General features: G+C 53.6%; 1 protein-coding gene across 3 annotated transcripts in view; it reads left to right on the forward strand.

The window, feature by feature from the left end:
- Nucleotides 1–25,136, forward strand: part of CDH23 (cadherin related 23) — a 350,388-nt gene that overhangs the window by 114,848 nt on the left and 210,404 nt on the right. For all 3 annotated transcript variants that reach the window (XM_045083456.1, XM_045083463.1, XM_045083457.1), the window contains exons 6-8: nt 4,881–5,075; nt 8,497–8,625; nt 16,002–16,080. In XM_045083456.1, the coding sequence (XP_044939391.1) occupies nt 4,881–5,075; nt 8,497–8,625; nt 16,002–16,080 (403 nt within the window). The remainder of the gene's footprint in view (nt 1–4,880; nt 5,076–8,496; nt 8,626–16,001; nt 16,081–25,136) is intronic.

Genomic DNA, 25,136 nt, shown 5'->3' on the forward strand with positions numbered 1-25,136 from the left:
CTCGGCCCACCCGTGGCTTCTCCTCTGCCCCGTAAATGTTGGCTTCTGTGTGGCGCTGGGCTTGTCACGGTGCCCACTCCAGCCCTAACCAGACAGCAAGAACCTTCTTTTTCAGGTTCTGCAGAAAATGGATTTAACAGGCCAGGCCACATCTGATTGGCCTGTTTGAGTCACGTGGTTACCCCTGGACCAATCAGATGTGCGCTAGGTCTGAAGTCACTTGGTACAAACTTGGCTGCCTGGATTTCCTTAAGCAGAACTGTGAGTTTATAAAGAGCATCTTTACTTGGGGAAAGTGTGGGGAGGGAGGCAGTGGTTAGCAACTCTGGGTGGCGTGAATAAAGCACTATATTTGCCGTCGTGGCTCTGCCATTCACCACCTGAGAGACTGAGAGCCAGACGCAGCCCCTCTTTTGTACCATCAGTAATTTGGGGAGACAGGACTGGATAATCCCCAAGGCTCCTTCATGCTCCTACATTCAACGCATCCCTGAATTGTGCAGGGTCAGACCTGGCCTCCATGATCAGGAGCTGCCTCCAGGAGCCCCTCCCAAGCCTTCCTCAGACTCCTGCCCTCCTCTCCGGGGCCCTCCAGTTCCCCCCGGGGAGGGTCTTCCGAAGTTCTCCCACCTCGAACCCGTCTGCAGCAGCCATGAACTCATCAACAGAGATGGTCTCTTTCTGAATTTTAAATGCCCATTTGTCTAAGTTCATGATAAAGAGATTGATTGGCTGTTTTTAATACCCCCCTTTAAATGGAGCTCATCTCACGCTGCTTGTGATGGTATTTTATTACCATAATAATAATTGCAACGACCATTTATTGAGTATTGCTCAATACTGCCTTGTGCCTGGCTCAGCGAGAAGGTTTTTTTTCCCTCCACACCTTGTCTCGTGTAATTCTTTCTCACAACCCTGGGGGTAGGTACTGTGAACAGTTTCACTTTTATATTTTCCTTTGCACAGGGAAACTGAGGCCAAAAGAGTCAGTTCAGCAGCATATGCTTGAGGTCTCCAGCCAGTACATGGAAAAGCTCGTAGTCACACTTAAGGAGTGTGACTCAGGCCATGCTCCGAGTCACCACGTTTTACTGCCTGCTGTATACTCCAAAGCCCAGCTGCACCTGATCGTGGGGGGAAATCTGCTTGTGTGGAAGGTGTAGACCTTTAAAGGGGCACATCTGCACATTTTGCATGAAGCAGCAGCTGGGTGCTTGGAGAGGCCCCAAGTGTAGGTGCTGATGATTGCCACCCCCCCAAATCCCTGATAGAGCATATCCCTGATAGGCGCCCAGAACCTGAAATGCAGGAAGTCAGCATTCTTTTCTCTCCAATGGCTTGTCCCTTCTAAGTATATGAATGGCTCTTTGCCAGGCCCATTTAAAACCTTTTCTAAGTTATGCAGAAATTAAATGGGTTTTCACTGCAGGGCATGAAACATAATCTAAGAAGGTCAGACACCTGACCGTTCCTTCTTTTCCCCCTTTTCCCCTGTCTTCTCGAATCTTGCCTTTAAATCGTCTGGTCAGTTGCCCAGAGAGCCTTTGCCCCGGACCATGAGGTATGCTTGGGTGAAATGTCCCCTCCTCCCCAAGGCAGAGGGCTGGTGAGCTGACATTCTCACGGGAGCCATCCCTCTCCTCTGGGCACTGGCTACTTGTGGGCTGTGCTCTGACATGCTGTCAAGCTCCCCCACCCCCACCCCCTGCCACTAGGGGCTGGCTGCTATGAAATCGGGACATGTCCTTCCCTCTCATGGCAGACACCCCAGGTCCCTTTGGAATGTTTTGTTCTGGGATGCGGGTCTGACTCCCATGTGCACGCGGGTGATGCACATATAGGATCTAGAGAGGGCGGGAGGAAGTGGGAGAACCATAGTTTAGCCAAGAGACTTGTGGAGATCTCCTCAAGACCCGTGCCATCATGGCAGCTCGTCGGGGCTGGGGGCTGGCTCCCCTAAGCGCGGCACCAGGGGAGCTTAGACTTTGGGGCTGTGCACCCGGTGGCCCAAGGGTGTGTATCTGCAAAGTGCCTGCACCCATCAAATCCCCCAGGAAACTGTTCATCTCAGTTCCAATAAAGGCATTTCAGTGAAAAGACTGTGACAGGGGGCGGGCAGGGCCAGCGGACACTAAGGGACTTTGAGGCACCTGGGATCAGAAGCAGCCCCTAGGGCTGAAGAGGGAAGGGCGGGGGGGGGGGGTGAATGGGGCTTAGGTTGCTCACTGAAGGCTGTGACCAAAGAGGAGGGGCTTTGGAACTAGAAGGAGTAGGAAAGTAATGCCCAAACTCTCCTCCCGCCTCTTCCCAAACTCTGAGTTCGTACCAGCACGTTCCCTGGGCAGCAGCCAGCCTGCAAGGAGCCTGGGGCTGGATGTGGTCCACTGAGGTCTCCCTGGGGTGGGGAGGGGGAGACAGAGTAGGGTACTCAGTGCATCTGAGGCAGGTACAGACAGGGAATGCCCAGCACAGTACCATCATTAATATTCATAGTGCTTCTTGACACCTGCCTGCCCTCCCCTCGAAGGCATTCTTGTCTGCAGTCCTCTGGAAGGCACAAGATGACAACATCCGACTGCCCATTTCTAAGCACTTATTGTATGCTGGGAAATTTGTACGCGGGAGCTCATGTTCTCTTCACCGTGACCCTATGGCATACTATTAACTTCAGTGGACAGAGCGGGCATTAAGGATCAGAGAGGTTAAGTAACCCAAAGACACACAGCAAGGCTAGGGTTCCCATAGAGTCAGTCGATCCCTGAAATCCTGGCACTTTGCTCTGCCCCCTTGCACACTTGATTCTCTTCTGGAGGGAGGAAGGGAGAGCATCTGTTTTCCAAGCCACCGAGCTGAGGGAAGGCCTAGCAAAGGAAAAGGAGGTTCAGAAGGCAAGAGGCAGCCTGCTGGGCTTGAGAAGCACAACTAGCTCTACCTACCAGAAAATATTAAACCGATATGAATAGAAGTTACCCATGATCTTAGCCAAAAGGCCAAGAAGGGATGCCTGCCGGGAAATACAGGGTGAAGGAAGAGACAGGGCTAGACCACGAGGGCCTGTGTTCTATGCACAGGGGATTGGGGAGTCATGGATGATGTGGAGGGGAGAGGCCTCCCTCTCTATGTCCTGTCCTCTGTGCTGGCGGGAGGACAGATTCGGAGCCTGTCCCTTTAGCCTGGCACTTGCCTAGTGATGGGGGAGAGTCAGCACACTCAGAAACAGTGGCAGATCCATAGCCTAGTTCTCCTGAGGCCCTTTCCAGCCCGACTGGGAGTTTTATAAAGAACACCCTTGCCTCAAGCAGATGGTCCCAGGGAAGGGCCGCCAGCATGCCCCAGTGACAGAAGCTACTCAAACTGATGACGCAGGGCCCAAGTCCTGGCCAGCAGCACATGGAAGAAGCAGCAGTGTGGCTGTTGTCCTCGAAAGGAGCCCTGCAGGTCTTAGAAGGGACCCAGTTCATCCCAGTGGGAATAAACACAAGGCCAGGAATATCGGCTGTGCCGCCAGCAACGTAAGGGGCTAGTCCCACACTCCTAGCTGGGAGGTCCCACCCCCGGGGGCAGTTGAGCTCAGCATCATACAAAAGAGAAAAGAAAAGAACTGTCCTCGGCATTTTAGAGAAGCATAAGATCACTGGCTTAGAATTAGCCAGCCCTGAATTCCAGGTCCTCTTCTACCACTGCCTAGCTGTGTGACTTGGGCAAGTGGCTTAACCTCTCTGAGCCATCGCTCCCTTTTCAAAGGACAGTCAACGGGAGCAGGGATTGTACCCTTTTGTCTCTGCAAAGAGCCTCATTCAATTGCCTATCTCCAGGTGTGCCCAGAGTCCACTAAACAATGAATAAAATTCCCTAGTCCCATATTCCACAGGCACGGCTGCCGTGCCAGGTACTGTGGTGGACGCCGCGGTGATGAGAGCCGGCAGTCGGGCTAGAAGCGAGAATGCACTGAGCGCTCTCAGAGCCACTCGTTTGTGTCTTCAGAAAAGATGTGGGCTGAACACCTGCCGTGTGCCGGGCACTGTGTCAGGCGAGGCAGCTAGAGCCCCATGGCTTCCGTGGGGCACACGTGCTGTGAGGGAAGACAGGCCCTGACCAAGGCATTACAGAAGACAGTGGATGATGAAAATCCCCTGGGGGCGGTGGGAACCTTAGTATAAATAGTGGTTGTTGGGGGCGGGGGGATGGTAGGGGCTGACCTGCCTTAGGGGTCTGGAAGGTTCCATGAAGAAGTTATATTTAACCAGAGACCCCCAAGTCAGAAAAGGGCAGGAGTCTATAGACAGTGTGTAACGGAGGGAATCATGGTAGGCTCCCAGGAGGTGGTACCTTTCTAGTGGGTCTTGTGGGCCTTTCGTGGCAGGCTGCCGTGGCCCAGAGATGGCATGTGGATGCCCTACCCCAGGCAATCCAAGTAACTTCTTTGGGGCCCAGCAAAGCCTCAGGGCCCCCTATCTCCTGCCTGTGGCACACACTTCTCAGCTCCCCACCCATGAAGCCTCCCGACATGCAGACTCCCAGGTGCCCCCTAGAGCAGCCCTGGGCCTGAGGCTTGAGCAGCAAGGGGCATTCAACAGAGGAAGCGACATCGCCAAGAATCAGGGATTTGGGGACCAAAAGGCCCTCATCCAGAACGCCAGGATGAGCAGATCATCTTTAGAACTTGTGCTGTTATAGCCGCCAGGAGGCCATCAAAAAAAGGGGAAAAAAATAGATACTGCATTTTAAATTCCTCTGAACCCTCTTAGAATAAAAATGACAAAGCTGCAGGTCTGGTTGGCTGGAGGGACGTGGTTAATGGGCTTTGGGGGAATAGTCACCAACGAAAGCAGCTGTTCCGGGCACCACTCACCCTTTTGTTTGCTTTGCTTTACCCCCAGAACACGCCGGTGGGGACACCCATCTTCATCGTGAATGCCACGGACCCCGACCTGGGGGCAGGAGGCAGCGTCCTCTACTCCTTCCAGCCCCCCTCCCCGTTCTTTGCCATCGACAGCGCCCGCGGCATCGTCACGGTGGTCCGGGAGCTGGACTACGAGACCACGCAGGCCTACCAGCTCACCGTCAATGCCACGGTGAGTCCCCGCCCCAGAAGTCTGCCCCCTCCCACCCTAGGAGAGGGCAACGCGACACCAATATCCTTCCCAGGTGGTCAAGCCTCCATAAGAGGGATGCTGGCGAGAGTCACCATAAGAATGGAAGCAGTGCTGTGCCAAGCACTCGAAAGGATCCCCTCAGTTAAATCCCACAGCAGCTCTATCTCATATGTAATACGAAGTTACCCATTTTACAGATGAGGAAACTGAGGCCCGGGAACAATTCCGGTCATTGCCACAGTGACCCAGCCACTGCAATCTAGAGCCGGCACTGGGAACCCCACAGGACATCCACGGTGTGGGGGTGTCCCCTTGTTCTCTGGAACTTCAGACCCAACGGTGTCCTGACAGCACCCTACACATAGGCGCCAGAGGGTCCCGGCCTTCTGGCTACTGCTCCGGAGTGGTAACGCTTATAGAGGAAGGCCCTCTCATGTGCACCTGGGAATTCCAGGAATAGTCAGCCAGGAGAGAGAGGGGAGAGAGAGGAATAATTGTCCCATTTTATGGCTAACACTATTGAGACTTACAAGCCAGTAAGTAGTGGGGAGAAAGAACGCAAACACAGTTTGTCTGACACCAGTCCAGTCCCGTGGCCAGGAGTTTCTGAGTTTCCAGATCCTCACAGCTGCTTGGCCTCTGTGCCCTGCGGGTTTGCAAGGGCCTGGGGGACAGGCAGGCCACACTCTGAGTAGGTTCCCAGCCCTGCACTCCTCTCCTGCAGGGCGAGAGCTGGCCTCTTGTCCCTTCGATTTCTGTTTACAAAGCTCTGGCAGAGAGTGAAACAAGTTATAAGACTCCCTCTTGACCTGCCAGGACCCATTTGCCTGACACCCAGCAACTCCCTCCAGCCCTCTGTCACTGCAGTGGCCACTGCCTGAGGCTCTGGGGTCTCCTCTTGCAAGTCACAGAACCCAGTTCCTGGGGCAAGACCCACGGACTAGGCCAAGGATCTTCTGGGCTGAAAGTTGGGGTTCCCCCAGGCTTGCGCAAAGTGTAGAGAGTTCCCAGGAGCCAGGAAGTGCATGCTTTTCCTGGGGAGGCCACTGTGGGGGCCATTCACATTCTTTCCTTCTCCCCTGGTTAAGTATAGTTTGTCCAGAAGGTCGCGTGTTCTGCTCTTAGTAAACCAGATTTCTGGGATCAAGGAGGTGTGCAAAATTGGTGCCCGCTCTCTGCACGCATCTGTGCCCTTGCACGCTGCCTCGCGCCCGCACACAGCCGTGGTGCCCCTCCAGCTGCTCTCCATTTGCACACGCAGTGGCCCAGGAACACACAGATGCTTGCTTGCTCTCTTTCTTGCTATGCATCTGTCCCTGTGGAGTAATTTCCGTCTTCCCTGAAAATGGCTTTGGGCAGGCGGGGAAGAGACCAGAGCCGGGGGGCTGGCAAGAACCTGGGTGGCCGGACCTGTCAAGAGGCCCGGCTCCAGCTGAGATGGTGAATACAGTTAAATTGCTCTTAATCTTGCTGGCTAGCAGGCCTGCAAGCAGTGGAACAGGAGGGGTCCTTCCCTGCGGATGGCTCCCCCACCTGAAACTCCGTCCCCCTCAGGCCTGGTGCTGTGCCCTTGGCTGCGGGACATTTCCCCAAGGAGGTTCTCCTGCCAGGCATCTGGGCATCACCGGGAGCAGTGTGGGTGGCAGGTGGGGAAATGGGAGAACTTCCCTAGGAGTGGCTGCTGAGAGCTGCAGGCCCCCAGAGTCACAGCTGGGAACCTGGCGAAGTCCACGCCCTGCCAGGTGTGTCCCCTGCCATTCCCTGCCCCCCACCCCGGAGTCTCAGGTAGGCTGGATGGAGGGATCTGTGGCAGGAAGAGGGCTGTGACCCCAAGACGGTGGGACCAGGAGGACAACTGCCAGGCTGGACAAAGCTTTCTACGTGCAAAGCCCGGTAATGACAAATGAGAACCTCTGGGCTCAGCTCCTCCTGTGTCCAGACTCTCCTCCATCCTGCTGCTCTCACTCCTCATCCCCGAAGTCCCTTGTCCTCTCCATGGGCTGCCCCTGAGAACTCTTAGGACAACCTGCTTTCCCTTCCCAAAGTCTCTGCTGCACCTCTGTATCCGGAAGGCAGGAGCAAGCTCTAGGCTTGCTGTGATGGGGGGAATGCTTAGCATCAGTCCGGCCACCCCAGACCAAGGGAGACCTAATCAGAGCACAGTCACTCCTCAAATCCCAGACCAGAGAATCTGCAGGCCCAAGGGTCATTGGGGGTCCTTGCCTTGAGCCCCTTCATCTCACAGAGAAGGAAATTGAGACCCCAAGAGGGAAGAAAATCTGTTCGAAGTGACACAGCAAGTCAGGGCCCGAGCTGATGTTAGGGCCCCAGATCAGAGCAGTTAGGACAGGTTTTTACTGCAGAAGGATCTGAGTTGAGTTCTGGCCATGTGACTCTGGGCAAGTTACCTCTGTGAGTCTCCTATCTGAATATCCTCTCCGATCCTCTGTTAATGTACCTGAATAATGGGCACATGGTATGTACAGAAGCAAACAAGGGGTAGCCCTATGCCTGTTCCGTAGTCTGTACTCAGAAGCAAGTCTGTTCCTGGGGGCTATCGTCATTCAATAGCAGAGGGCTGTTCATCACAGTGGGCTGTGTATGTTAGGGCTATCGAAGCTGTGTTTCTGGTTTCCTTTCTTGGTGAGCTTTCCTAAGACTACATTTCCAACTGACTAGGAGGGTCTAAACATTGCCTACCTGGCCACAGAGAGATGGCCCATATGATCTCTCAGGATTTCTTCCTGGAGTCCCCCAAATGTCACAGGCCCTGGAGCTCCCCCTGCTGGTTCTGCCAGAAAAGTTGCTTGACCAGTAAACGCTGTGGGGGTGGGTGGTGGGGGGGGGGTGTTTGTCGCTGGTAGGGGGTGCAGGTCTCAGAGTGGCCCTCTCTGCCATTAGAGGGTCTTTCTTCTGAGGAGCACCCATGCTGGTCATTACCTTGCTGTCCCAGGATGAGAGGTGGCAGGAAGTAGGCATGGCAAGGGCCACTGGCCCTCTGCCTGAATCAAGAGAAATTGCTAAGGACAACACCATCTTGTTTCCCCAGGCCAGTCATCCCACCCATGACATGTCCGGGATGATCAGGCCTAGTCTGGGCTGGGGGCAGGAGCTCTGGCTCTACCCTAGCCCTGCTTTGTGACATTGGACAAACCATCTTCTGCCAGGCATTGGGGTTCCTGTTTATGTTTTCCTGCACAGGTCAGAGATCACTGTGGGTTCAAGTCCTCAAACTTCTGTGTACTAATGTGCTTCCCACGGGAGTAGAGGAGCACTTGGGTCCATGGGCACATGTGTTTGTACTCAGGGGTGTCATGTGTGTTCAGATGTGTGTGTATGTGCACGTGTGTGCATGTCAATAATGGCACCATCTAAGGTTGTATATTCTTTGTCCTCTAAGGATCAAGATAAGACCAGGCCTCTGTCCACTCTGGCCAACTTGGCCATCATCATCACAGATGTCCAGGACATGGACCCCATCTTCATCAACCTGCCTTACAGCACTAACATCTATGAGCATTCTCCTCCGGTAAGACGCTCTCTGGCCCTCGTGGGACTTCCCTCTGAGCTTCTATTAGGGATGGGGGCCCTGTTTGACTGGACAGGCTCTTCCTTGGCATTTCTTACTTCCTTCAATCCCTGTGCATATCCATGTTGGGTGTCTTAGCCCAGTGAAAGCCCGACCCCCTCTTCATACTTTGCCACCATGCCCCATGTCCTCCCCCTCTCACTTCACCCTCAGAGGGCTCCAAGAGGCAAAAACACAAAGACTTACTAGTGTAAACTAAGGGGAGCAGTTCAGAAAGATTGCTGTGGGGTGACAGGGACGCCTGTGGAACCAGCCTGGTCTGGAGAGCAGATCTGGACTCGGCTTAGCCACATTCCCCACGGGTCAGTCTGCCTCTCTCTGCCCAGGAGCGCTGCCCAAGATGGCGGCCGTTTGCCCTCCATTCCCGGTCCTCTCAGGCTTGGCCCTTCTGTGAGAGCGCACAGCTCCAGCTGCCCCTCTAACAGCTCCGTCTCTGGATTTCTCCAGGCCCACGCTTCCCAAAGAGGCATCTGATTGGTTGGGATCCTGATTTTGTGCCAGGTCACAAGGTCACAGATCTCCAGTTAGGCTATAAATTGGTTGTGCTTGGGTCCTGTGTCTGCCTATGGTCCAATCAGCTGTGACTGGGGGTGTCTGAAGACCAAACGTGTTGCTGCCTGCTTGGCAGGGGCCGGGGGTGTGCAGCTGGGCTCACCCAGCCCTTGCCTCATAGCCATCCATGCTTCTGTGCAAACTAGAATAAAGCACGTACACTGGGCTGCTAAATTAAGAAAAGCTGGCTCCTCTGGACATGCAGTTTGGGGGTCGCTCTTGGGGGGGAAAAAGTGCCCTCCCTTTTGAGAGAACTCAGTATGCTTAGACGCACAGCACTGAGGACCAAGTAGGGCACCCAGCTGAACATGCGGGCATTAGGGGCCCACCTGCACATCTGCACGGGCTCGCAGAATCAGTACAAGTGAGACACAGGCTTCCCTTGGCCAGGGTGCAGAACCCGTGGGCCACCACAGAGAAGGCCAACCTCCAGTTTGGAGACTGTGCTCCATCCTGAGCATGGCATCCTCAAAGCACTCTGCTTCCATCCCCAGGGGTGTGGGGCCGGTGTGGGCTGGAGGAGCTAACAAGCAGGATGCTCTTCAGTCTCCCGTTGCAGGGCTCTGAAGCTGCATTTCCGGTGGAGGGGGACATCTCGATGCCCCCTACCCTAACCTGCTCTTTCTTAGTGGTTGGTGGACAGCAGGACCTCTAGCTTTTGAGACTAAAGTCTATCTCCTTCCAAAATCTCTTTGCTGTGCCCCCATCTTCTCAGCCCAGGGAGGCCTTCCCTGACCTTTCAGAGGAGGTGGGCCCTGCCAATGGCCCCGGGCCCCTGGACATCCCTTTCTTAGTTCTCAGCATCCTTGGGCAGCTTGCTCGACCTCTGCTTCCCTGCTGGACCAGAAGCATAGTTCAGCAGGAATGGGGTCTGCTGGGGGCATAGCACATCAGGGGAGCTGAGGGTGTGTTTATGCAATGAATGAATGAACAAATGAATGAACGAAGGAACAATCAAAGGAACAGTGCCCTGGTCAGACCAGGTCTCTCACCATCCTACCATTCTCATCACCCCTATGCCTGCTCCTGTCACCAGTCCAAAATCCACCTATCTGTTGGTTCCCAACTTGCTGGCTGCCCTTCTTAGAATTTCTCCCCCTGGCTTCGTCCTCACTGGCCCACAGACATAGCCAGCCATTGCTTTCCCCTTGGCTTTGGCAGAGCGGACTCCTCCTGGGTTGCGTAATTTACCACTGAATTATAGTTGTACCTTGAATGCTCCCACTGTGCGAGAAGCTCCTGGCAATCAAGGAGCCTGAGTCCCTGGGACCCGGTCTCCCAGGATGTCGGGTCTAGGGCTGAGCGCAGAGAAGGTGCTCAAAGCTAACTTGTTGAAGTGAGGACATTCTGGTGGCCATGTAGCCAAGAAACTCAGAGCAGGTCCCTGAACTTGCTTTGGCCAAATCCCACACACTGAGGACCACTGCCTCATTGGGAAACGGGCTGGTAATGTCTGCCACGGGGCCTCCATTGACTGCAGGTTGTAAGAAGTGGAGATCCACATGCCCCATTAGAGATCCCAGGAAGCCATGCTTGTCCCTTGGGCGCTGTGAGGCCACTACAGCCAATGCCTTGGGAGCTCCCAGGGGGCAGGTCTGAGCCCCACCACTTGGGTCATGTAAGGGCTCCAGGGAGCCAGATAAGGATCTAAGTGGGAGGTTTCAGACTCCCCCTAGGCGCCCACAGAATCATTTCACATGCACACAGCTCTGCTTCTCCTCCCTGCTCCCGCACTTGAAAGGAGGCTCCCATTTCCATGTCTCCAGCACAGCTTTTTCCGCTGCGGGCCAATTCCCTTATGCCCCAAGCCTGATTTTTCTAGGCTTCTAATCGGTTTCCATGCCTTGATCCGGGCCCTGCATGTCACTTTACAGTGTGGAACCCTGACTTAACTCGGTACTTCCCAGGCCAGCCAGGGCCGAGGAGCCCCGCGTGGCCTGTTCAGCCTCCTCACCCTCAAGGACTCAGGCGTCCCCACTCCCAGCCTGGCCGCTGCTGGCCCGAGGCCTCAGGTCGGGCCCCTGCCCCACTCTGCCTCGCCCCGCCTCTTTATCTGCGGCTTCCAGCATGTATGCCTCTCTCTATCAGTGTATCAGGTCCGCAGGCCTCATCTAAAGTGTATATATTACCTAATAAAATCCTTCTTATTTGGGATTATTGCATCAAATTTTAATTTCCTCACTCGAGCAGCGGCATGTCGGCCTGCCCGTCAGTGAAGGACCGATAGAAGGTGAAAAGAGCGGATAAACTGCACAAATTACTGCCAGCTGATGCCTATCAGCCCTTTGACTGGAATTGACTGGAATTAAGGACTGAGAAATAGGATTTTCTGCCTCAGAATCTGCTGTGGCAGCTCTTGTCGGAAGTCCCCTCCCCCCACAGGCGCCTCCCACTCCCGAAGCCAACTGCTGTCCACCTTTCAAGTCCTTAATCCTGTCATGGAAATGGGGAAGGCGGTCCCAGAGAGAGTGGTGGGCTGGGATCCCTGAGGCCCAGGACCCGGTGGATTATAGCTCCAGCTCCCGTCCTGGGCTTCACCCCTGCCCGCCCCACCCCGACCCCGCTCTGGAAAAGGCCGGCCTCAGAGGGGAGACACAAACTCCTTCGACTGGACTTCCCCACCAGCACCCAACCTCAGAGGCTGGAGCCACCTCGCACCCCTCACTCACCCTTGTCTTTGACATACCTCCTGGGCAGAGCAGTGGAATCCCCCAGACCCACCCCAACACCGACCTCCATTCCCATTCCCCCCAGTCCCCCTCGCCCCACCCACTTACCACACCTTACAGCTTGAAGCGGGTTCTAGAACCCTCTGAGCCTGTTTCCTCCCACACTGCCCCATGTTGGGGCTTGTGAGGACCTAAGCTAGGTGCCCAGCACAGTGCTTGGCACACAGTAGGTGCTTAACCAGTGCTCGCTCTCCCCAGGCTGTTAGCTGTTCTCTCTCTGTAATTACCCACAAGACACCTTAGCTCCAGGGTACGGATTATGAATCCGAGGTGCTCGGAGTCCAAATGAGCTGAAATTGTGGGGCACAGCGCCCACCGGCATTGTCCAGGAAAGCCTTCATCAGACGCTCACAGCGGTCCCAATATACAATGACAGTGACTTTTCTCGCATTTGCTGTGCACAGGGTGTGGCCCTGAGGAGTGGGGGCTGTTACACCCATTTTATAGATGGGGAAAACAAAGCCATGAGTTACTCGTTCAAAGGATTTGAGCCTAGACGGTCTGGCAATGGAGTCAAACCCCCAACCCCCTCACCATACTGCTATTCCCACCACAAGGAGACGGGACCCTGGGGTCCTGTGCGCCTTTAGCCTCTCGGAGGGGTGCCTCCTTTCCTTACAACGTGGGTTCCTGGGACAGGAGGAGCCCGGTGGCAGGGTAGACCCTTCTCTGAGCCTCCTGGGCCTGCCCACTTGCTCTCCCAGCCACATGCCAGTGCGTACCCCAACCCCCGCCCTGTCTGGAGAGTCATCAGTAAGGGGCCTGGCTCTGGGCCAGGCAGGGGCCACACTTCTCCAGCCCCTTGTCTTTGGAAATAAGTTTCAGTATATTGAAAATATAATTACTAAGACTCTGAAACAAGAGCCATGGGATCCCAAGAGCCCCCATTCCTCCCTGCTAATTCCTTCTTATAACATTTCCAGTCTTTGTGGCTGCACTTGTATTAAAAGCTCAGGGTTTTATTAAAAATGGATTTATTTACCCAAAAAGAGATGAAGCCCCAAACTTTGTCAGGGGCCTAGTGGTTCTCAGTTCCCAGAAGCTTAGGTGGGGCCCTTCCTGGGGAGAGCCAGCCTCCCTGTCCTCTGGTCCTCCATTGCCCGCTGGCCCCCTCCGAGCCCCACCTGCCCACGAGCCTCCAGGCAGCCCAAGGTGGGGGTGCCCACAGCAAGATGCTCCTGGGGCTCTGAGACCTGAGGGTGTTTTGGCCACCAGTTCCCATCTTTCCAAAGGTAACCACCGCCCCCCCTTCCAGACCTCCTGCATTGTACCTGTCTTTGTCCTTGTACTTGTCCTTGTCTGTAGGCCCAGCTCAGCCCAGCCACTCCTGGGTTGCATGCCTGGGTCCATGCAGCTGCTCTGGGAGGTTTACCACTTAGTGACTTTCTGGAAAGGTGCTCTGTAGGCTCTGGACCCGGTTAACCTGGCACGCTTGTCCCTGCTCTCAGGAGACCAGAGGCTGCCTGTGGACCCTCAAAATGGGACACTTCCAGGGCCCAGGCCAGGTGGGCTCTAAAAGAGAGGGTTGTCCCCGTGTCCAGAAAGCCTGTCCTAACCCTTGAGCCTCACACCAGAGTCCCACACTGTTGGGACCTCCTCCTGGGGAAAAACCGAGGCCTCTCCTACATGAGGAGTGTCCCCTGGAGGGGCAGACCCCCCAAAAAGCCCTCTGTGGGGTGACGTTGAGGGAAGCTGTTAGTGCGGACCCTGCAATGACCCTCCACAGATGCCTGGGTCTGGGGCCACGAGCAGGGGAAGGATCTGTCATCAGATCTGAAAGCCCAGAAAAACAAAGGTTAACAGGGTTTCTGTGCTCTTGTTCTGTTTTGTTCTAAATCACTTTACTACTTGGAGGAGCCGTTACTACACAGAAGCCCAAGGGAATGGTGGGAGATGTAAGTTGTCCCAAATGTGACATGAGCTAATGCTTGCAAAGTGCTTAGATTAGTGCCTGCCACCTAGCAAGCATGTTCACAAATGGCAGTTACTATTATTATAACAGAATCTGGGAGGGAGACGGCATCGCCTGGCAGACCAGAGTAGTTTGGACCCAAAGTACCTGACTTTGAACCCTGGCTTCACCATTCCTTCCTTGCCATGAGACCTTGACAAGCCACGTAACTCAAATTCCTCAGCTTCCTCATCTAGAAGATGGGGATTCTGGGGTAGCTGTGAGGGTAGAATGAGTTAGTACATATAAGGCATTTGTAGCAGCACTGGGCACAGAGTGGGTGCTTGGGAAAGAACAGGGACCTCAAAGCTGGTACCACCTGGTCTCTGGCACAGTTCAGGCCTTCAAAACCCGGTTGGGGAGGGCTCATTTAATGGTGTCTTTCTTGGATTTCCTAACAGTCTATTCCCCCAAGGGCTGTAGACAGAGCTTCTGTCTCCCCCGGGTGTAGGGGCCCCCAGGGAGGAAGCCAGACCTGTCTTCTGCATGGCCCTGGCCTCAGGGCTGTGTCCATGTTTCTGCAGGAACTGTTTCTCCTGGAACATTCTCACCTTCCCTCAGCCTGAGCTAGAGGTGTTCCAGATTGCTCTACACTTGAGCCTGGGAAAGGATGGAGCGACAGGTGCACAGGGGTGGCCCTGCTCCGAGGGTCCGGTGGGGGATGCCCTTTGTGTGTCTCACCCCCAGAGTCCCACCTACTGATGGGAGGGAACAAGACTCTGTCCTCAGGAGGAGGTGCACACGTAGGGGTGGACGGTGCACCTGCAGACCTCACCCTCTAGCTGATGGACAGCAAATCAAGGCCGCAAGAGATTATCATTAGACATGTGAATGCCAGGGTTATATTTCCCCAGAGGGCCGGGACTGGGCTGTCCTGCTGATTATCAACCAGGGGAAACTGCAGCCCAGGCCAGAACTTCGGGCAGGCAGGTGAACAGGCTTGGCTGGCTGGACATTGGTATGACAGGGCTGGAGAGTAAGGTGAAGGTCACGTTGGGCAAGGGGCGACCCAGCAGGTGGTGGCAGTGGTGGTGATGTGCGAATCCTCTTTCATGCATCCACTTATTCAGTCAACCAACCAGTCCATCAGCTAGTATTTGGATGTGCCCATTCATGCCGGGATCCCTTCCTGGAGAGTCCTCGGCCTCCAAGTCCCCACCTAGGCTGTATCTTTTGCCTTCTGTATCATTCCCTCTCGCTGTCAAACTCCCACTCCTTCTTCATGACCCGTCCTCACTGTTGCTGTCCAGACAACCCTTTGCCAGGTCCTCCAGGTGGACTTCTGCACTTTGCGGTACATTTCCACATCTGAGCTCCCTTCAATGTGTTTAGCAGTGTCTGTGAATCTGTCCTTGACTCGCCCACACACACAGGCTGTGTGCACCCTAAGAGCAGGGACTCCTGACTCCCCATCCTGGCAGTCCCACATCCTGGCCCCTTCTCCCTCAGTGCTGCAGAGAGGAGGAACAGGGTGTGGGACAGAGCCGTGTGAGGCAAGAGCTGCTGGTTGCCATGCTGGCTAGGGCATGACTTATAGGGTTGTGATGGCCTTGGAGGTCATCCCTGGGGGTACTCACTTTCGGGATTTATGATACATTCCTTAGTAGAGTGATTGATCCATGATGATCTCCTTTACTCAAGCCCTAGTAAAAGCAAGGTCCCAGGGGTTTTGCTCTTATTCATATTAAGGTAGGGCAAACTGAGACCAGAGAGGTAGAGCAACCTTCCTGAGGTCACACAACAATTTAATGGGTTGTTGAGATAGAGACCATACCTCTTATCCCCCAGCTTGTTTTTCCTCTTTCCTGAGTAGTTACACCAGATGAGGGGAGATGGGAAGGGTGAGAGGGAATGAGAGCATCAGCAAGATTGGGCCTCTCCAAGGGACTCCAAGGTATTTGCTGAGGCCTCCCTGCTAGGTCCCCAGGTTGATGTGGACAGCTGAGACCCAAGCCCTCAGTAGCTACTTCCTAGGCTGGCCTTGTGGCAGGGGACGGAAGCTGTAGGTACCAAGACAGACATAAAGAAGGATGGCCACCTAGGGGCTGAGCAGCCAAATCAGGTCCCTCCTCTCTCCTACCCAGGGCACAACTGTACGCGTTATCACTGCCATCGACCAGGATAAAGGACGTCCCCGGGGGATTGGCTACACCATCGTCTCAGGTAAGGCCTCGGTGCCCTGTTCCCCCTACCCCCCCCCCCCCCATAGGAGTGTCAGGCTCTGCAAGGCTGAGCAGAGGTCTGGGTGTATGGACAGTAATGTGAGGGGACCTGCCCCCAGGGACAACCCTGGGCAGAGGGCCTGGGAAGGGGACTGAATGGATGAAGGAGGGAGGCACCAGGGAGAAGAAGAGGAGCTGGGGACTGAGGTTCACATGTCGGAGGCCTCTTGGATGGTGTTGGGGGACAGGAGCCATGACTGCTGTTCAAGATCTGAAGCATCCGAGTGCTTTGGGCTTCTGAGCCAGGGTCACTGAGAACCCTCATCTGCCTCCTTCAGTGCTCTGGGTGTTTGTTTTGCTTTTCTGACTTGATAAAAAGGGGGCAGTTTGTGCATCATTTTAGGAGGAATGGGCCTGTATCATCCCATGCTCTTTTCCCATTTTGGACCATTAAGAGTTCTTGTCTCATCAGGAGTATTGAAGCGGGGGCACAGAGCCCCCTCCTCTCCTGCCCCATCTCTTGGTGAAGCAGAACAGTGACTGCCTGCAGAGAAGGTTCCGGGCGATGGGAATCCTGACCCCGTGTCCCTACCTAAAGGTGGACCAAGCAGCTCTGTTTGGCTGTCCCAGGCCTGGGTGGCTTTGGAGAGGGGGAGTCGGTGAGAGGCCTGTGAGGGAATGCTCACTTACCCACACACTCTGGCTTGGTTCCTGTGCTCCCACCCCACCCCACCCCACCAGTGGCCTCCCGCCCTGCCCCCTAGTTGGGGAAGGGTTAGCCTTCCGCCTATGGGTAGGCCAGACTGGTGGCCAGGAGGATGGCAGGCCACCAGGCTGCTGTCTACCCTGTCGCCTCTCCCGACCACTCCCCTACAACAGGGAGTGGCATTTGAGGGACATTTTTTTCCCTAACGTGCAAAAGACACCAAGGTGTGGTGATCAAGAACATAGAGGACAGAGTCTCATGAGCCTGTTGCCTTGGGGGGGTCTCTGTGCCTTGGTTTTTCATCTGTGAAATGGGAGCAATGAGAGTACGATCTCGGGCGATTCAGGGTCAGAAGACTTAATATATGTAAAGAACCCAATTCATGGATGTAAGTTCCTTTATACGTGTTAGTTGTTGTTATTATTGTAATTGCTGGTGGCTAACAGTAAGCCTTGGAAGCTGGGAGTTAGCTGGTGGGAGGAAAACCCTCCACCACCTTGGGGATGCAGGAAATCGGGGATATTGTGGGCTCCCTGTGACCTGCTGTTGCCGGCGTGACTACTGTGGTGTCTGTAAGCCCAGGGTACCCCAGGCCCCAAAACAAATACCAATCCAGTTCACGTGGTCAGCAGCAGTCGCATGGGTTCAGGCCTCTCCTTCCTCACCCCATTCCTCCCCCATTCTGGTGCCCAGCACAGGGTTTGGTGGAGGAAACCCCAATATGTACTTTGAGGAATGAAGGAAGGGAAGAGAAGAGTGTGATTCTAGCGTCTTGGGTTTTCAAATTCCAGTATGCCCAAGAATCAGCTGGAGCTCCTACAATGAATGCAGAGTCCTTGGGCCCCCTCCAGAGATTCTCATTCTGTGAAACTGGGGTGGGACCCCACAATAGTCCTTTCTTACTGCACCCCAGATGCAGATGGTCCTAAGGCCAGAATGTGAGGAAGCTAGTCCTGGAAAGGGAGGAAGCCATTCTGCAGGAAGGCAAGTTCCCTGGAAATTAGGGAGCCCTCTCCTGCTGAGCAGAGAGGGAGGGAGGCCCATGTTGGTGCTGGCTTACTTTACCTTCATGACTTTTTCAATTTGGGAAACAAAGCAAGTGCCTCCCAGGGAGAAGGGGCTTGCACTGGCGACCTAAGGGAACCCCAGTGAGCCCCAAGTGTGATAGATTTGAGGTGCCAGGATAAGGCAGCAGCGCAAGGGGACACCTGGCTGGGTGGAGGATTGTATTCTCATCTCCTTGCCTGTGGGCTGCTTCCAGACATACCCCAGCCTGGATGAAGGTGGGGAGCAAGGAGACAGGAGGTAGCCTGTGGTCATGGCCAGACTGGAAATTCCTGCGTGACACTGAGAGGCCATCCTCCAGAGCATTTGTCCATTCGTTCCTGCTGGGTGCCAGGCCACCAGCCTCAGAAACCCAGGCCCTTTCCAGCCCTCATAGATGGCCCTAGCCAGCTCTCCCGCCTCGCCCTTCCCCTGGGTGCAGGAGGTGGGAAGTCAGAGCTGCTGAGCCTTTAGTGCCTGGGCTGGGCTCTGAAACCTGGAGTCTGGGGACATCTGCCTATGGCAGCATACTATGGGACTTCCAGGGGCATACTCTACCTGGCCAGACCCCCAAGTGTGAATAGGAGGATGAGAAGGGAGACCCAGGATGTGAAACTATAGGTAGGCGATGTGCATGAAGGTGGGGGCAGGAGGCAGAAACTTCCAGAAGGCTTGCAGAATTTAGCCTAGCTTTTTTAGGAATCCCACTGCCAGCAAAAATGTACTTTGAGGGCTTTTAGAAAGGATGATAAATGGGTTTCCTCTCATATGCCAACTGCGATCCATTGGTAATGGCTGCCTGAAGAAGACCATGAAGCCAGACAGGTTAGTGCAGTATTCAATTGGTAGAGTCTGCTATGGGTGCAGAAATAGGAAGGGTAGGCAGTACCTGCGGCAAATACTTGCAGTCCTTGCTAAGATAGCACTTAGATCTCGTTTGTAGTGTAAACTTGATGGTTCTTTAGCTCTCTCATGTGTTTGTCACCACACAACCCACAACCCCACTCAAATTTTTTTTAGGCAGTTTGAGGAAAAGGCAGTCCTTCCTTTTTTCCTCCTTCCCCATCCTGAGTACCTGGCTCACCTAGGTACCTGTTCCTGCCTGCCCTTCTCCCTCGCCCTGCACTGGCAAGGTCTCCTTGCAGTCCAGCCTCAGTGTGAGCCTAAATCAGGCAGACAGGCAAGAGACCGAAGTTCCCAGAGGAGCTGGTAGACAGAAAAGTAGGATATGGCCTCATCTCTACTTCTCTTGACTGGTAGACACTGCAGCAAAGCATTTCATCTGCCAAGGATCTGGCCTCACACACCAGCCTTTCCAGAGCTGTTAAGTCTCAGCCCTTTTCTGGGAGGCTCGGCCACTGTCTCTTTGGCTTGAAGCAGGAAGAAGGAATGCCCACAAGGGCACCTTCATGCTGACTGGCCCAAACTGGCTCTGAGTACCCTATGGGAGCGTGCTCCTGCCCTGGATGCTAGAGAACCATTTTCATTTGAAAGAAAGAATGCGTGTCTCAGGGGCTCCTGGAGCCAGGTGTGGGTCCTAATGGCCACTGTGGGTGACTGAGTCTCTGGGCACCTCCAGAGCTGGGGGAGGGACAGCTCTGTCTCCAGGTGGGTGGACGCAAGTCTGAACCCATGGGTAACCCATGGCACGTGGTTAACCTGCTTGGCTCCAGGAGGTCCCCATCCCCTCCGGGCTGTTTATCAGCCCTGCAGCTGGGGGGATTTATGTCTGCACACCAGCACTTCCACCATTACTAATGACCCCTCTGTTTTGCCAAGAACAAAGAGGCCTTCAGAGGTAAGTTATGGCTCCATTGCCATCAATTTGTTCTCAGCCTCTTGTGGCCAAACTGAAACTGAAGAATGACAAGGTTTTTTCCCACAGAGGACCTGGCACAGGCTCCATCTGCTTCCTCAGCCTTTGCCTGCCCTGCCACCCACCAAGGGCATCACTCCCTCCACACCTGAACAATATGAGGCTCCCACCCCCAAGGGCCAGCCCAGCCTGGGGTCTGGACAGGCACCTTCCTTTGCCACATGGAGACAGTCCTCCTTCAAGGGGCAGCTGTGCCCCACCCCACATAGAGCACTGAACTTGGAGTCCGAAGTTGTGGGTTCAAGGCCCAGCTCCGCCACCTGTAGCAATGTGTCAAAGAAAGGCATTTGACCCCTCTTTACCCCATAATCCTCATCCATGGTACAGGATTAATAATCTCTATGTCAGATGAAATGGTGCCAGAGAGATTCTAAAGGGCCATAAAGTATTAAGTATTATTAATTGTCAAGGAAAGATCAGGCCCAAGGGTTCTGGGGACTTCTACTCATTCATTTCCTTCTTTATCCATTTAAGCAGAGTGGGAGAGTGCGGGCTCTGGGGCCGCTGTCCAGGGTGCTGACGCGTAGCTCCGCTGGCCAGTGTAGTTGCCTGTGACTACTGAGCACTTGACATGGGGCTAGTCTCTAAGATTGCCCACAGGATTTTGAAGACTTAGTATGCAAAACAGATTATAAAGCATCTCATTAATAACGTCTTATACTGATGACATGTTAAAGTGGTATTTTAAACACACTGAGTTAAATACAACATATTATTAAAATTAATTTCATCTATTTTCTTAATGTGGCTCCTACAGAATTTAAAAGACCACATGTGGCTCACATCATATTTCTGTGGGCAACTCTGTTCCAGAGTTAAAGCACCTCACCAGCGTGCTACCACGGACCAACTGTGTAACTTTCGAGCTGTTAGTTTTCCAATCTGTGAAATGGAGGGAAGTGTAGCCTGGGCCTCACAGGGAAGCTATGTGCATACAGTGAACTAAGACCTGATTTTACAGTAGGTGCTCAATAAACATGACCTATTGGCATCCACCCACAGTGGATGGAGGGTCTTCTCTAGGCCAAGAGCTGCCCTCAGAGGTGTCATCTTGGCCTCAGGAACCTGTAGTGTAGGTGGGGAGGCCAACTGAGATACATTGGCTGTGTGGACATGGAGTCATGGCTCCCTGGGAGGCCCATTAGACTGTTCTCACTTCTTCTGTGCATGTTTTAAAACATCTGTAATAAGAAGTGAGAAAGAATCCATGGGGGGCACCCCCCTCCTAGCCGTCATGGGATGAGGACACTCACTGAGAAGAGATCACCTACGGCCGCCCTCTGACTGATGAGCAGGAACTAGCCAGAAACTGTGGAGTGAGGGTGTTGCAGGCAGAGGGAACAGCATGTGCCAGGGTCCCAGAGCAGAAGAGAATGTGTGTTTGTGGAACTGCAGTAATTCAGCACTGAGGGACGCAGGGCCCCAACTGGACATCCTAGGGGAGAGCAATGACAGCAAAGCCAAAGGAGGGTGAGGAGATCAAGGTGACAGGAGGTGGCTGTTGGGACAGGTAGCACAGGTTCAGCCCATGGCCTGAGATTGGTTTAGAGCCCCCTTGAGCAGGGACTTTTTAATTTAACTTTTTAATTTAACTCCCCACCACTGTGTGTTCCATAGAGGAACCCTGTCTTCCTAAGTGCTCTTGAGTGGGTGACCAAAAGTCTTGAAGAACCAGTCTTTAGTAGGGTCAGTCCTATCTTTCTCACAGAGTTGTGAAAATAAAAATAAGTGAGTCGGCTCTCTAAAGTGAGTGGCATTTGGCAAGCACCCCACAGGTCACTGATGATAAGCCCTCAGTAGATACTAGCCATTTCCCTACTCCCTTGTCAGCATCAGGATGTGGTAGAGACAGGCATGTGGCATGCTGTCCAAAACCCACATCGCTAGCCGAGGCTACTCTCATGTGCCAGCAAGTCGGGCTACTACGGTGGCCAGGAGCTGAGGTCAAAGGCTTCTCAGTCAGCCCCTAGGGCACTGAGGACTTTGTCCTGCCTTCACCTTCCTGGAAGCACCCAGACTTTTCACTGGTTCTCCATCCCCTGAGGTCAGGAGCCCATCTATAGGAGGTGAGGAGCTGTGGTTCTTGGCATGCGGTTCTGAAACCGGGGGCAGCAGCGGCACCTGGATACCCATTAGGCATGTGAGTTCTCACATGTGAACTACTGTCTCAGTCCTGGGGAAGGGGGCCCACAAAACTGTCTTAATGATGCTAGACCAATGAGTTTCTGTCATTTAACTCTCCGCCCTGTGAGTGATGCTGAAGGGACTCCTTTCCCCTGCCAAAAGGACCTTTACCACCTGAGGAGTGAGGGTGTGGCCAACAGCCCATTCTAGCATTTTCAACCACGTCCTACACTACATCCTCTCTCCCTCAGCCTGCACTCCACCGTCCAGGCTCTAGGGGCCTCATCTTTCCCACCACCCATGCCTTGCAGCCCACGTCCCTTTCCCCATCACAGCCCTGCCTGCCTGGGCCTTCTGCATCCCCTCAGGGGGAGGAGAGGGGAAGCCCCTTTATTGTGTGCCTGCCATGTGCCGGGCACTGGCTGGCCACATTTTCCTCTCACAGTAGTCTGTGAGGGAGACGTTATTACTCCATTCTGCACACAGTAAAGCAAGGCTCCGTGAGTACATGGGCTGGCCAAGAGTCACAGCTACTAAGTAGAAGGGCAGGGATTTGAACCCGAGTCTCTCGGGTTCCAGAATACATTTTTCATGACCACAGTGGTTCTCAAAGTGTGGTCTCCAGGCCAGCTGGGTCAGGATCAACATCTAGTAATGCGAATTGTTAGAAACTCCTAATTTCGCATCCCACGCTAAACCTACGGAACTGGAACCTCCAGGAGTGGGGCCCAGATGAGGCTGCTGGTCTGGGGACCACATTTGGAGGAGCCCTGGTCAGGAAACGCCTATGTAGTCAACAGGGGTGAGAGCACCTTCAAGAAGGGGGACATTTGTCATGAGGGGTGAAAAGTGTTTGCTCTGTTTATAAAGCACAGATATATTCATGCACATACATCTGTGCTGTTGGAATTTCTTGGGGGCAGGGGAGAAGTTCAGAAATCATGTTTTGAATGGCTGGTAGTGGAGGCGACACCAGGAAGGTTGAGAAACACTGGCCTAGAAAGACGAATCGGCAATCAGTGTCAGGGCCAAAACCCCTCACCGCAGCCTGAAAGGCACTGGCCTCCCTAGCGGACACCCTGGGGACCTGCCCGGCTATGCTAGTGAAGGACAAAGCCGTCATTTGTCAGTCTTGCATGGATTTTACTTTAATATTAACAAGTGAGGCAATTCTTTGAAAATGCATTGAGGGCTTTGAAGTGAAGGGTGCATGTGTGTGAATGCATGTGCAAGTGTGCACATGTATATGTGCGTGCGTGCGTGCGTGTGTGTGTGTGTGTGTGTGTGTGTAGAGAATAATCAGAGACAGTCAGACTTGCACATATCCAGTAACCGAATCAGGCCCCTGGCCGTGGCCTGGTGGGGAGTAGCTATCACAGGAGACCATCGTTTAGAAATGCATCCAAGCCCTTACGATTAAGCCTTTTGGCATTTCCCTCCCCCACCCTGAGAAGTGAAGACTCGGGAAAATCAGGCTTGTTTTAGATATCAGAATTACACGCCACATCCCCTGGCTTGGAGTAGCACAGCAGGGGCCTGGACGTGCCAGAAACTTCAGAGCTTCTGCTGGGCACAGGGGGAGCAGCCCACCCAGCTGGAGCCAAGAGGTGGCCACAGGGACATCCTAGACAGACAGAGGGCCAACTGGGAGAGGGCCTAGCGGCCCAAATCAGAGGGTTCTTGAGCAAGGCTGGCAGTGAGCAGGGGATCGTGAGAAAATTCATCTCATGGGGTTCTAGATGATTGGATCAGGAAGCACCAGGACAAGGTTGGTCTGCTTATAGGCTGTCACCCTGACTGGGACGGGTGGTTGTCGTGGAGATGTACAGGAAGGAAGGCAGCAGGCTCTGGTGACATACTGGAAACAACTAGTACACCAAAAAGGTGGAGACAAAGCAGCTTCTAACCCCTGTGTCTAGGTTTCTGGGGTCCTGGTGGCCTAGGCAGAGAGGGGCATGTTCATCAGGAAAGTTGATCTGTTTACACCCACAATGCCTACCTTAGACATGAATCAGAACTTGTACCCCAATTACCAATCCCATACCAAGGCAATGGTCATCCCTAAGTGATCCCAGCACACTTTCCCATTAGTCTGGATGGGCCGCCAAGCCTTACCCAGCCTTCCAGAAGCCACTGGCAGTTTGTTGGCGTTCTCTCTAGAGCAGGAACGATTGTGTTCAATGTTTATTACACCTGCAGCCCATGGCTCTCTTCATTTGAAAATATCCAGGGACGGTGCCTCTGGTAGGCTTTTTATGTAATTATACAAATATACTCAGAAAAATTTTAAAAATATATTTTTTCTTTTATATATAGTTATATATTACACATATGATATATATGATATATTGTATATATTTTATATATAATATCATATGTAATATATACATATATTTATATGTATATATGTGCTTAAAAAAAGAAACAAGTACATTGGCATATTATTTATAGTTCTCTCCCCATCATACCTAAATGACGGTGATCTCTCACACCAACACTGCTTTTCTCCCGCTGAACCTCAGGAAAGCCGGCCCTTCATTCTCCCCCTTTCTTTCTCCCTCCTCTCTTCAGGGCTGTGCGACTTCCCAGCCAGTCTGCTCCTGCTCCCAACGCTGTCCTGCGCCCTGGCTTTGTGATAAGCCAGAGAAGTCTTTGTTCTTCCTCCCTCCTTTAAGGACGCCCTATACGCTCTTTGTCAACAGCGGTAGCTTGGCCTTTGCTTCCTTCTCATGGAGAACGTTTGTTCTTTCCCTGCCACATGGTCTGCCACCCTCCCTTCCCACCTCTCTTTCCCACACCCTCTTCATGGGTGGGAGCCTCTGTCCCCTGCTCAGGAAGCTGTAGAGTCTCCTATATGTCCCATGTGGGAGCACCCCCTTACCCCTGGAGAACTCTTCCTCAGGCCCAGCTAGAACCTGTCCTACCACACTGGGGTCCACCTCCTGACTGGGCAGGGAGGCATTGCAACTCAGCTCAGGCAACCACTTGTCTCTAGGTATGCCTGGGGTCTGGCAGACTGTGGTGGCTGGAAGTTGCTCCCAGTCCTGGGAATTAATCTAAATGGTGGCTGGAGGTTGTTTGGCCAGAAGGTCCTAGTCTAGTTTCCCTATGTCAACAAACATTCGTCTTTTTAACAAATTTGGCTCTTTCCCACTTTTTCCTCATCTCTCTGGCAACCACTTTATATTGGATTTCCAGGGCTTTGAGATCTTTAGAGGTTTATGAAATTAGCCATGCTGAATGCGCATGAGAGTTTACCTAGGCTAGACATCCTCTCTGATCCTCACCATAACCCCAGGATGTGGCT

Source organism: Mustela putorius, unplaced genomic scaffold, assembly GCF_011764305.1.
Source record: "Mustela putorius furo isolate JIRA1106 unplaced genomic scaffold, ASM1176430v1.1 tig00000698_pilon_pilon_pilon, whole genome shotgun sequence".
Taxonomy (NCBI): Eukaryota; Metazoa; Chordata; class Mammalia; order Carnivora; family Mustelidae; genus Mustela; species Mustela putorius.